This window comes from Lepisma saccharinum, chromosome 5, assembly GCF_977018435.1.
Source record: "Lepisma saccharinum chromosome 5, izLepSacc3.1, whole genome shotgun sequence".
Classification (NCBI taxonomy): Eukaryota; Metazoa; Arthropoda; class Insecta; order Zygentoma; family Lepismatidae; genus Lepisma; species Lepisma saccharinum.
Window position 1 is genome coordinate 10,443,908 of NC_139233.1, and position 14,244 is coordinate 10,458,151.

Genomic DNA, 14,244 nt, shown 5'->3' on the forward strand with positions numbered 1-14,244 from the left:
GGAGAGAAGAGGAGAGAAGAAGGAGAGAAGAAGGAAGAAGAATGAAGTAAAAAGAGATTGAGATAAAAGAGTCCAACCACATTCTATAGGAAGTTAGTATGTTTAGCCTTTTAGGTGAAAGTACAGTTGACAAGGGAAAGCCACATGCTAGAATGTTCCAGAACAACTTTCTAATAGTCTGGAGGGGAGAATGTTTGTGTGTATAAATTGTCCTGTTTTTGTATCTTGTTACATTTGTGCTTGGTACAGAGTCTGAAGAAGACCTTGCTATAAGGTTGAAACGTTACGTTTAGTTTGTTTTATTATAAAATTAAATTACTGCCTTGGTCAGCATATTGAATTTTTACATTTAAATGCTTCGCTCACTTTATTTAAGAAGTAAATAAAATTTATTGCAACTCATCACCAGGCAAAAATACAGTTGCTCGCTGGCAAGCATCGTGCTCTCTTGTTCTTGCACCTCCGACACAACTAAAACAAAAATGGCTCAGAGCGTTAGCGAAGACTCATATTTTGGATTGTGGTATCTTATTGAAGGGAATACTCGGAAAGGGAGGTAGACGAGAGCTTGGCTCTCACTCTTCAACGAAGTTCGAAATACAAGCATTTGAAAACGACAGTAGGTGCAGCACTCGCTTGCGAGTAACGGCAGGTTAAATCAGGTACTTGTTTATTAAGTACTCTTGTTTTTATAAGTGTGAAAGGTCATCGGTAGGGACATTTCGTTTTGGACGAAAACACGAATTGTGAAATAGCACATTGTAGAGTTATTTTTTCATGTTTTTTGGAAGATGTGAGGTGTATTTTGCTACCATGTTTTGTCACGAAATGTTGCAAAATTAACTGCAAAATGCGAAATAAACTCATTACGGTGTATTTATTGACACATCATCATCTGAGGGCTGAATTATCCTGCGAGTAATGCAAATCACAGAAAATTGATTAATTCTGCTGTAAATGTTTGAGAAGCATAAATGGACTTCTTTACACAGGAATAAACGTAATATTCTTACAACTATATTAATCTGTTATTAGAAGTGAAATGTTAATTTTGTGTAATAACTATAGTTTTTAAATCAATTTTAGGTTTTTAATCACCATTTTAACACCGAAATACTCCCCCCCACCCCATCCCCCCCCCCACGTAGAGAGAGAGAGAGAGAGAGAGAGAGAGAGAGAGATGAAAGAGAAAAGAGACAGAGACTTCTTTTCCACTTTCCACCTCCTCCTCCTGATCCCTCTCTCTCTCTCTCTCTCATCTTTCTCTCTCTCTCCCCTCCTTCTCCTTCTTCCTCTTCTTCTTTGAATATTTTTTTCCTTCTTTCTCTCTCTCTTTCTTCTTTCTTTTCTTTGTCACCCCCTTCCCACCCCCCTTCCCTCTCTCTCTCTCTCTCTCTCTCGCCCCACCCAAGGAGAAAGAAGGAAGAAGAAATATTCCCCCCTCTCTCTCTCTCTCCCATCCTCTTCTTCTTCCTCTTCTCCCCTTTCTTCTTTCCTCTCTTTCTCTCTCTTTTGTGATCTCCCTCTCTCTCCTGTTTCTTCTTTACTTTTTCACTCTCTCTCTCTCTCTCTCTCTCTCTCTCTCTCTCTCTCTACCATTTTACATACTGCTTTTGATCTTGACATATCCCAAGTTTTTGTACAAAAATCTTGATGTTTTATTCACCATAAATATGTGGCTCTGGTGATCAGCCATTCTGTTTCACTGCATTGTTCCAGTATTCTAGATACGGTTGTAGGCAGAGCACTGGTACTTGTACAGAGCACAGCCACTTGTCAGTAAGATATCATCTTCGTCTCATGACGTGCGATTGGAAAACAGACTTTCAAAGCGTTTCTCAAAAATAGCTGGCTAGTGCATGTTAGCACCGTGGCATATTGATACCTACAGGGTACCCTACCACTACACAAAGACCCAATCTAAACTCAATTTCCCTAACTGTAGCCTTCCTTGTGAAACCCAGTCTGACATTGCTATTTTTGCGTTCCACTCATAAGTCACACTTCATCCAACACCGTAACCAATGTCTCTAAAGCTCGTTTATCAGACGAAGTTTCTCCCTGTTTAACTGTCTCTATCAGTACTCAGCGAAACAAAAATCACATTAGGGAGCATTCTCTATTATCACCAGCTGCATAAATAGATATTGTTTTGGTAAGTTTTCTGTTGTTGCTTTGATCTAATTATTGTGAAAAACTAGGATTGTGCTGTTTGTAGTAACAGATATGTTCCTGGTCAATGGAGTTTCCACTACCTCTACTTTTTTCAAAATTAAAAAAAAAAAAAAAAAAAACTTGTTGAATGTTTCTAAAGATACCATATTATGCTAAAATATTAAATATCCTCTGTAGAGTATGTGTAATATGTCAACGTATTCTCCGAACTCCCATCTTCACAGTGATGTACGATACAAATCACAATTTTGTTTCATAACTGCTGTCACAATTTAAAGTTACCCCTTGTGATGAAAACTCCAATGCAATCGCATAGGGAAATACCAAGAAAGAGATTTGTTTGGTCTCAAACTTGTTCAGTTGTCTGCTTGTGACATCACATTAACCACTCCCTGTCAGTGGTAGAATGCATCAAGTTGTTACCTCATGGTGTTGCCACTCAAGGTCCTGAGTTTGATTGATTGAATGAATTGTTGTTTTAAGCCCACTTTATGCACAGAAAGGCTACCGGGAGTGGACCTATAGTTTCAAGTGGGATCTGAACCACTGTGGCATGTGCCTCCACTGGGTATTGAACCCAAGACTCCTTGATCACAACATGACAATGTTACCAGTATGCTATCGGGGAGGCACTGAAGTCCAGAGTTTGAATCTTGGCATGAATGTGGGTGCTCCCTTTTTAGCATCTCGAATTTCTCATTAATCCTTGCTTTTGTAACTGTCCTAAATAGGCAGAAAGCAATACAAACTTTACACAAAACTGCAAGCAACAATGAATCCAGGAAGATGTGATCACCTTAGTAAAGAATATTATTAATGTGTAATGGTTTGTGATAAGTGTCTGATAGACTGAGCTACTAAATGACAAGACGAATATTTTAACAAAAGAAATAGCATCCATGCCATGCTCGTGAGACATGTAGACTATAGGTTATCAAAAAGTGCTCATGTACAATATAATACTGAGTGATTAGTTTTAAAAAAGAATCATTCCTCTCATTCTTATATGAAACTAACAAGACACAAAATGGTAATAAGGCCAAGGAAGCACGTGCACAAAAGGGAATTTTTACTATCTGCCTTTTGGCACAAAAGGGAATTTCTACTATCTGCCTTTTGGCACAAAAGGGAATTTCTACTATCTGCCTGTGATAGTACAAGTGCGAAAAATATACAATTCAATTGTCTTCTTGGCTAGTTTTCGTTCCATGTATACTCACAATTAAGGCAAATCCTTGTCAAGGAAGAGCATGTGATCGTATCCAGCTTTGAAGCAGGGGATACTGCTCACACTGAAAACAGAATATGTCAACTGAAGTTCTAGAATGCATTTTCACAAAAAACACAACTGTGCAATACTATCTTTCCATTATATACAGTTCCGCACCACTCAGGCAGTGAAGAAAAACTAATACAATGAAATATGAACATCCGTAAGTACAGACATATTCTTCACACATGTCATTGTAATCATAGCCCTGGCATATCTGCTGAAGGTGTATGTCAATAAAATCTACTGTTTTATTGAGGTGTATTGCCAATGCCCGTACCAATTATCATCAATACATATACTAATGCTGGGATATTGTAATAATTATAAATACACATGCATGTATGCATGAAAAAAAGGAAAGAAGACAGAAGGAAAAACAAATAAATATGGAAAAAATCGGAAAAGTTGACAAAATTAAAATTTCTGTATTTTGCTTCCTGTATGCAAATTCACAGCCAGATTGTGAGGGAAGAGAGCAACAGGCATTAAACACACAAAAAAAAAAAGTAACTTTCACTAGTGTTCGACTGTTTGCTGGGTGGCAAGTGGGTGGGATGGAAAATGTACTTGGGATTGAAGGGTGTGGGGGGAGAGGAGGCTCATCCCTTATCAGCATGGGCATCGCCAGAAATATTTGTAAAGGGAGTCAGGTCATGGGTGTATTTAAAGGGGGAAGAGGTTCAATAGGTCCAAAATTTTTGTTCAGTAAAATTACCATATTACCTGTTCATAAAAATTTATTCGGGTTTATTTTATTCTCCTAAATTCCAGACGTATAGGATGGGAAGGAAATTATGTAATTCCACACACTAGATGGGACTGCAGACCAAATGTCTGCAATATCCCGATAGTTTCGGAATTTCTGCGATAAGAAACTGCATTGGGACTGTCATATCAGTTATATTTTTTTTTCTTGGAGTCTTGTTAAAGGAATTTGGTTTTTAAAAAGGCTGTGCAAGAAAAACAGTGAAACACCGTAACATTCTCAAGTTGTTTGGCACAAGATGAACAGAAAAGCATCAATACTAAGTAGCGTAACTTGTGGAATTGTATTCACTAATTGTAGAAACTTTACGGATTTTACAATTTACTAGTTGAAGAGAAATATTTCGGCAAGCTCTTCAGTTTCTTCACTGTGTAACATGTGGGGAGTTTGAAATATTCAAATTAACGATACTCCATTCAATAAAAATTGTAATATCTTTAATTAAAAATATTATTCCTTTCTTCACTTGTTCTAACCAAATTGTTTTCATGCAGTGCAAGATTATGTTGGGCACCTGCAAAGTTTTTGCACCATATTAAATCAATATTGTTTTCATTTTGCAAAAAATTTGCAGAAATGTTTCTTGCTCACTTCGCTTGCAATTAAATTATTTTCTGTACTGCATTGTAAATAGAGAGAGAGAGAAAGAGAGAGAGAGAGAAAGAGAGAGAGAGATAGAGAAAGAGAGAGAGATAGAGAAAGAGAGAGAGAGAAAGAAAGAGAGAAAGAGAGCGAGAAAGAGAGAAAGAGAAAGAGAAAGAGAGAGAGAAAGAGAAAGAGAGAGAGAAAGAAAGAGAGAAAGAAAGAGAGAAAGAAAGAGAGAGAGAGAAAGAGAGAGAGAGAAAGAGAGAGAGAGAAAGAGAGAGAGAGAAAGAGAGAGAGAGAAAGAGAGAGAAAGAGAGAGAGAAAGAAGTAAAAATAACTAAGAACTTCAGACTGTTGATGCTAAACAGTTTTGTCTTAAATGCAGGAACAATTGTTCAGAGGGAAAGGTGTGCACACATTTCAGAGACAATTTACGCGTATATTATTTTTGTTGTTTATTTGTTACAGGGAGGATGAATTGATTATGTAATATATTTAAATAATATATATGCACACATCCTCAATGCAATAAAACTAAAAGAGTGAGATAAAATGAGTTTTTTCTTTCCAGACTGAATTCTCATCGCAGCTTTTGCCCCCCGCCCCCCCTTATCAGAGGGGGTCTGCACATACCCATGTCAATGATATACTTCGAAGTAGATTTCCGTTTCTTTTTAAGGAATATGATAATGGATATGTACAGACACACAACTGTCGGGTCCAGCACCCCTGCCCCTCCACTCCACTCCACAACAAGCTTCAGGCCAGCAGTGTCCCGGATTTTCACTTATGAAACATAGCAACCTTAATCATACTAAAAGTTGAACCCTCTTACGTGAACTATATATACGCTGATAGGTCAGGTCATTGATAAAACTTGATTAGTAGATAAAATAATGACAATAATAATTATTACTAAGCTTATAATTGTTATTTAACAATAAAAACCTTTATAAGTTATTAAAAATAAGCCAAATTTATTCCAAATTTGTTATTATTGTATAAATGGAGAGACGTGCTACTCGATGCCCCGTATGAGTGAATAGCCAACAATTGTTGTCCATTACTTTCTTACATTTTGTAGTTAGTGTACTGAAATTCATATCTATTGTTTTTTGTTATTAACTTTTACACATTCCGTTCGAAAAAGGCCTTAAAAGTTAAGGGTAAATTTTACTCAAAGTTTAGATTCTGTGACCTCTCACAAAGAAAACTATACGTTTTGGAAGCTGTGGATCATTTTATTACTATTATTAAATGGTAGAATATAAAAATATAACCTGCTTCCTCTATTATACATTAAACATTTTGTGATCTAATGCAGTTTCTACTTTAGTTACAACTTTATTTCTGTTATTAACAGTAAAAATAAAGTTCTGGCTGTATAAAACTTGAACAATGTCAATATCCAGGGGGGTGAAACCCATTCACCCCCCCCCCCCCCCCCCGAATGCCTATCCTCATCAGCAGCCGCCATCTTAAGGTGAAAAAATGGGGGTAAAAGCCCTGAAAATGTTTTTTTCAGTATATTGCTACTTATTATACCAGATGTGTAACCCTGCTAAGGAATTAAAATTAGTTACCACTACACACCACTTAAAATAGATTTGGGTAGGATGGACTTCAGCCCTCCCCTGGCTGTGCGCCTGGGTGTGGTTAGCATGCAATGTCAACATCTTCAGACAAATCTTTTTTTTTTTTTTTTTTTGCCAGTGGTGGACATTGAACCTACGACACAGACAGACCTGTGATTACCACAAAACCAACTACAGTAGACTCTTGATTATCCGAGGTAACCTCGGACACGGAAAAACTCTGATAATACGGAGATAATGTGCTAATAGGTCGTAAATGACGAAACAACACTTAAAACTGTATAGTAATTATTTTTTACTAGTACAACATAAATGAGAAGATTACTTTTTCCGCTTAGAATAGGCCTACACGGACTTAAACACCACCGTAACAATCGGATACACCAACAATGTAACGAACACATGCAGCGCGGACGGTAACTTGACTTCATAAACAAACAGGGGGGTGCATTATGAAGCGCGATGTTTTCCAACCACTCCCTCGGTTAACCCAGAGCCTCAGTTAATCGGGACTCTGTTAACCCAGAGCCTCGGTTAATCGGGACTCTGTTAACCCAGAGCCTCGGTTAATCGGGACTCTGTTAACACAGAGCCTCGGTTAATCGGGACTCTGTTAACACAGAGCCTCGGTTAATGGGGACACTGTTAACACAGAGCCTCGGTTAATCGGGAATCTGTTAACACAGAGCCTCGGTTAATCGGGAATCTGTTAACCCAGAGCCTCGGTTAATCGGGACTCTGTTAACCCAGAGCCTCGGTTAATCGGGACTCTGTTAACCCAGAGCCTCGGTTAATCGGGACTCTGTTAACCCAGAGCCTCGGTTAATCGGGACTGTTAACCCAGAGCCTCGGTTAATCGGGACTCTTGTTAATCGCGAGTCTACTGTACTCCAATTAACATTGCATGGAACCATTGTTACTAACATAGGGTGCATATGTAAATTCTTAGTTGCTTGAGGTCTAAAATTGTGTGTCAAGTCATCCAACTAGTGTAGAGAAAACACAAATAATAAGTGGCTATGCATATTTTAATCATGTGTATCAAAGCCCATTCCACTCTCTCTGAGAAAGTTTCTTTAGCGTATATACTTACCTTCTTAACATGTTGTGTACATCCTATGCAGGTCTTTACAACCTTACACTTTTACACCTCAAGGGGCTTTTACACTCCCAGGTAAGAATTTTAGTTAAGGGAACTTTCCCTGCCTACACTGAAGGGTGCAAAATGGCAATATGTGCGAACGCAGCCAAAAAATTTGAATTCTTTGAATTCCCTTTTAGTTATGAATTAATGAAATACTAGTGACACTCCGAAAGTAAGTTTCGTCATTTTTTTTTTCACAGGGAAGCTGTATTACAAAGTGAGAAAACACATTGCCATAACAAAAGACAATCTTGCCTGAATTCACGACGGGAGGAACAAGAGCAGCGGAGTGATGGCGCATGCGCAGAGTGCCAAAGAATAGAGAGAAGCAGCAGACTGACGTGCCCGAGTTCATTCGAGTGCAAACCAGTATGGCAGAAAGAAGTTTGCTGGAAACGTGGTCACAAATGGAAGTGCGTGCTGTTGTGCGCTATGAATGGGCGCATGGGACTAGTGTTTCAGATATTCATCAACGCCTACAGAGCGTCTATGGAGACGACGTCATGTCCCGTGAGATGGTTGGGTGCTGGTGTTCAATGTTCAATGAAGGAAGGCAGTGTGTGGAAGATGAAGACCAATCTGGGCGCCCCTCCACGTCTGCAACAAACGTTGACAGAGTACAGGAAATAGTGTTAGCTAACAGGCACGTAACTGTGTCTGAAGTCGCGTCCACATTGGGAGTTGGATGTGCTGAAGCCCACCACATGATTCACAACTTGTTGGGATATCGGAAGGTGTCAGCAAGATAGGTGCCGAAAAACCTCCCCCCTGAACACAAGACTGCAAGAATAACGATAAGCCTCGAACACTTGATGTGGTACGAGCGTGAGGGCAATGACTTCCTGTTCAGGACCATCACAGCCGATGAGACATGGGTGCATAACTTTACCCCAGAGACCAAGTCCGCCTCAATGACATGGAAACATCCCAGCTCAACAGTCCCGAAAAAATTCAAAGTGTCGCAGTCTGCAGGTAAGATTATGCTGACAGTGTTCTAAGATGCGAAGGGTATCATTTTGTTTGATTACCTCACTACAGGGACCGTCAATGCTGCACGCTATTGCCACACACTAAGCAAACTGAAGTCTGCCATTCGATGCAAGAGACCAGGGCTCTTGAGTCGAGGGGTTTTGTTCTTGGACGACAATGCAAGACCCCACACAGTAAGAGTCACTGCAGAACACCTTCGTCGTCTGGGATGGGAGAGATTGAATCATCCAGCCTACAGCCCCGATCTTGCCCCATCAGACTTCCACCTTTTTCCTGCGTTGAAGTCAGCACTTTCGGGACGTCACTTCGGAAGAAACGAAGAGGTGCAACAGGCTGTGAAGAACTTCCTTAAATCGCTTGGACACAGATTTTTACCAGGAGGGTTTCTTCGAATTGATTTCATGGTATGACAAATGTATCAATGTCAGTGGCAACTATGTGGAAAAATAGCCAAAAGATGGTATTTTGTTATGACATTGTATTCTTGTTTGTAATAAAGCTTCCCTGTGAAAAAAAAATGACGAAACTTACTTTTGGAACGTCCCTCGTAGTTAACAAACATAGCATAGTTTCTGCTACTGTAATTTTTTAAAACAAAATATGTCAATTGATTTTTGGTGATGTTTTATGTCTACACTTTGAAGTTTTCTTCCCATGAAAGTGCTGGAATTTAATTTCAGATACCAGCTAATACTTTTCTGGAGTCCAGTCAGCAAAAAAATGCTATGCCACACTTGTGCAGAGTTCAAATGTCCAGAAAATTTTGGAAAACAATTTTTGTTATATTTTCTGTAACATGTTTGAAGAAATGGATTTAGTGATTAATTATCACATGTGATATTATGAATATTTTAAAGGACAACTCTGGTAAACTGCTATAATATAGTTCCAATGGAAAATTTATATATTAAAATTGATTCTGAACTATTGCAAATTGTAACAATTTTCATCTATTGGTGTAGTTGGGAATCAGCACAAGGATCGTGCAGTATTGGCTCAGCCCTACTATTTATTTTACATAGTGAAAATATAATTTAGCTTTCATTTAATAATCTCACATATATATATATATATATATATAAACAGTTAAATATGTGCATTGGAATCAGGTCAAAAAATTACGCAAATTTCCTGCTTCCTTACATCACTTATTACATGGTTTCCTCTTCTTAAACGGAGTTGTGAGTGAAAAATGTAATTCCTATTCTTTGTCAACACTTTCTGGATAGAATTAGAGGTTAAGTGTTTCTGCTGGGGTTTATTGGATTGCAATATATCCATGTCAGAAAACTGTTTTTATGAGGCATTCCAGTGGCATAGCGGTAATGCTGTAACCTTGTAATCAAAGGGTTCTGGATTCAATCCTTGGGGGAAACACTGCAGTGGGCATGGCATAATGTTGAGACAGTATATGTGAAAGTTCTTAGGTTACTAGTCAGGTTAAGTTGAGTGCATACATTGCTCTCATCACAGAATGAAGACTTGGGAGACCAGTACAAGGTTAAAAATATGAGAGTGACGGGGTAGAACTTAAGACTATTTTGTTTTAACACCATTAAGCCTTGTTTCCATGATATGAAAAACTCAATATGCTGACCAAGGCAGAAATTTATTTTATTAAAAACACAAACTAAACGTAACGTTTCAACCTTCTAGCAAGGTCTTCTTCAGACTCTGCACCAAGTACAAATGTAACAAGGTACAAAACAGGACGATATAAGAGGGAAAGTCCATTGATGCGGCCTTCGATTCGGGTTCCACTAGGCGGTTATGAATTTCAGCCCATTCATACCGGACAACAGCTCTCACTTCCTCCTTTGACCACGAATTCAACACGCACCTTCTCTCCATACCTGCCGGGCCACGACTGAGAGGCACCTCCCCTCGTTTGCACGCACTACGCTCATGCCATCTGTTGGATCGCGGTCATACTTCACCCACTGGTGTATGGGTGTCTGTTGTATTCCAACATGGCCTGGTTTCCCAAATTGCTGTACGATTTCCCTGGCAAAACTGGAGGGGGAAGCTTATTTTTGGACTTTCCCTCATATATGGTCCTGTTTTGTACCTTGTTACATTTGTACTTGGTGCAGAGTCTGAAGAAGACCTTACTAGAAGGTTGAAACGTTTAGTTTATGTTTTTAATCAAATAAATTTCTGCCTTGGTCAGCATATTGAGTTTTTCTATTTTGTTATATGGTTCGCTCTGGATCCTGTTGTGCTTTTACAGAGAATTGGGTTCCAGGAGTGACTGAGCTGGAGTCCCACATCCCTGTTGCAATCCGTGTTTTCTCTGGCAATGGCTATGGCTTCCTTTACTCTTCACTCCCAATAACAGACACATTTGGCCATGATTTTGGTTTCTGCAAACAAAATTCTGTGGCCTTCAGTGGTGTTCTTCTAGTCCTGACTATTCTGGCTGTAACAGTCTGATGTATTACAAGAGTCAAATGAAAATCTTAACCTTAAAATTCAGACAAAAATTACAGGATGGACTATATACAGCTCACATTTACAAGAGTTATCAACTGTTATTTATAACACGATCTCAAGGCTGCAACACTGATCAAGTGAGCTTCAAAATACCATTTTTGTCATTTTAAAGATGGAACCTCCTATACACACTTGCACAGTGAAGGGGAGTGGTTTTTGCCCTCTGTCAGCTTAAAACTTACAGAACTTTCTCGGCAAATAATAATTCAATATCTCTGTGTATCTTACCACACCAGAAAGTTTACTAATGGAGGAGAAAGTTCGACAATGGCCTTAGTTCGTAGGCAGATTGGTGACAAAAGTCATAAATGATTGCACATGGATAAAGACTTATTCTTCTTGAGGAATACAGGCACCAACTTAAACTTGCAAATATATGTAGATCAGCAATAGGTCTGTGCTAAAATTCAGCAAACTTGTGCAACCCATACAGAAATCTACTATACAAGAAACAAAAACATATTAAGGTTTCAAATGGACTCTCCCTTGTAGTTTTGATGTTCATTTCTTCTCTGATGAATGGTGCATCCTGTTTGTCCTATATAATGTATCCCACATTCACAGGGTATGTGGTATACTCCTGGAATACGGAGTTCCAGGTCATCTTTGACTGAGCAGAGAAGGGCCTTGGTCTTGATTGGTGGTCTAGGAATAGTCTTACCCAATGGCAAGAATTCTGCTCAATTTCCCGGTATGTCCAATGAATGATAAAACTGTTGTACTGGGCGTTCCTCTCCTGTGTTGCCACACACAGAGGAGCTGTGGGGTGAAGAATCAAGTCCTTGTAAGGGTCTCATCCCCATGTTTGGCTGCTTTGGGTTGTAAAGAATCAGCTTTTCTATGGGACACGCTGTTGTCCATGGTTGTTCTCTTGAACTCCCTGTTGATATCTCTGTTGTGTCGTATATTCTGATTCTAAGATGAGTGAATTCTGATTGTAATTCTCCTGGTCTGAAATAGTTACTGCCCTGTTTAGCAGATGTCATTTTCCTCATTTGCGAGGATCACTCGAGCTAGTGCAGGAAAGGTGACAAGTTGGAAGAAACCCTCTTTAGAGTGGGAGGATTTATATGCACTAAAAAATAACCAAAATATGCATGCAAATATGCACTAAAAAAAGGCCACAAAATGCACTAAAAATTTTTAAAACAACTAATTTTAAGGTTCTGTACGCCTTAAATGCAAAGCAAATGTTATCAGTAACTCACTGAATGCAATTATAGAAATGAAAGTGTGATAAATTGTGCTTTTTAGGATCACCAAAAAAATACTAATTTACGAATGTTTTTACTTTCTTCGAACAAAGTTATATTACACACATTCCTGTCTGGAGGCTCGCTCTAAAAACTGCAATATTGCAATTATAACAATATACCTAGGTACGTATCTTATTAGAAACACTATGCTCTTTTTGTTGCATTAATCAATATCTTATTCTTTTACATTAGCAATTCAATACAATATATATTATTTATCGATGTTTTCAGGTAGCAGACTGTTGCGATTGTCAGAAAGTAAGTATTTGTATTGTGAAAATGTTCTTTCCATTTCACAAGATGCCACTGGACAGTATTTGTTAGTTTCATTTCTTGTGTTGATATCCTAATGTAAAATGGATTTTTCTGTAATCAAAATTTTCAAATAAATAATGCTCAGTTGTGGAATACCTAGGCAAATCCAGGACAGATTCCCCCTGCAACACCAAATTCACCCGATGCAGCAACTGCAAAGCTGGGTTTCTGAAATTATTGCTAACCGCTTCCCCAATTCAGCTTTCTTAACTTCTCCTGGTACTATTTTCTTTTGAGCAATATCGAAAAGATATTCGATGGACAAAGAAAAATCTAATGTTTGTTCGTTTAAAACTATCAATTACATTTTACCATATCTTTAATACTTCATTTAAGATTCAGATCAGCTACATTTTGATTCAAATTAACAACACAATCATAAATTGCACATGGTAAAACTACAGACATACCACAATGATCTGAATTGCCTAGTGCAGGGATTCCACCTGCAAACACTACAAATGTGAATCCATCACCTTAACTGTCAATTCGAAAGAAGCAATGCTGCATTGCTACCTTTAACGTGCGGTTCTAATGGCGATAGAGTTCGCACAGAGACAAATGTATTATAGGCAGATATTGAACTCGGGCAGCAAACCGTCTGCATTGTGAATCTACCGTAACATGGGAGTCCAAACGCTCTTTGTCATGCGAGATTTAATGGAAAATAATGCACAGCGACATTCAGTCATTGTACACATACCAGCAGCTTTAGACCAAAGAATAAGAAAAGCATATATTTTTAAACATAAATTGTGCTGCAGGTTATATAAGATATAATTGTGGCAAATTTCCTTATCAAAACCAGGGACCGTGTTATACGTTCATAAAAATGGCATTAAATATATCAATATGTGCACAAATCCCACGGACCCTCAGTTTTATCGAACTAAAATATTTCTCCTTCCAATTACTTTAATAGTAAAATTAGCATTTCAAATCACCACTACTTTCGTGAAGAAAATCACCCAAAAATCATGTTTGATCCTCGCCAGTATGTTTGAATATTTAGCTGCAATCCATCGACAGACATAATAAAAATGCAATAACTTTTTGCAATTATGTCTAATTTAAGAATAAAATATGCTCATAGTGCATATTTTCATCAACTGACCATCATTCTCTTAGTTTCTACTTTCTTCTTATTTCTTATTTTGCGAATAAAAGAATGAGGTTATACAGCAGCATTGCCCGCAAAAGTTAACAAGTTTATAAAAAACACAGTATCCAGGTCTATGCAGGCAACAAATGTTTTCTGTTACTAAAAATGAAAGCTGTGTTTGAGCATGGTAAATTTGCATTTCGGCAAATTTCCATTCAAGCTGCAAAAAACTACTCTAAATGCCTGAAATTTATTACATGTTTAGAGCATACTTGGTTATAAATAACTCTGCTGGCAGTGGTAAAGGCATCGTTACCTTCTAGCTACTGTTGGAGCAATATGCTGTTACCTCTCCCCTTCCCTTCGGCATTTGTTGTCACTTCTGCAGCACACACACGCACTCAGATTTATCAAGATGTCACATTAACAGATAATCCTCAAATAACGTGACCCCAGTGTTGTCACTGGAATTTGGAAATGTGATTCACATCTCTGAAGGAATTTGGAAATGTGATTCACATCTCTGAAAGGTCGTTGGTTGATGAAAGGG

At 38.3% G+C, this 14,244-nt stretch overlaps 1 protein-coding gene across 2 annotated transcripts in view; it reads right to left on the reverse strand.

Moving 5' to 3' along the window:
• The window catches only part of LOC145987650 (alpha-tubulin N-acetyltransferase 1-like), an 83,281-nt gene that overhangs the window by 4,040 nt on the left and 64,997 nt on the right, over positions 1–14,244 (reverse strand). Inside the window, exon 8 of one of the 2 annotated variants that reach the window (XM_083122151.1) lies at positions 3,396–3,467. The exons of the other annotated variant lie outside the window; for it this stretch is intronic. Within the exon in view, the coding sequence (XP_082978277.1) occupies positions 3,398–3,467 (70 nt within the window). The 3' untranslated portion in view covers positions 3,396–3,397. The remainder of the gene's footprint in view (positions 1–3,395; positions 3,468–14,244) is intronic. 2 annotated transcript variants of the gene reach the window in all.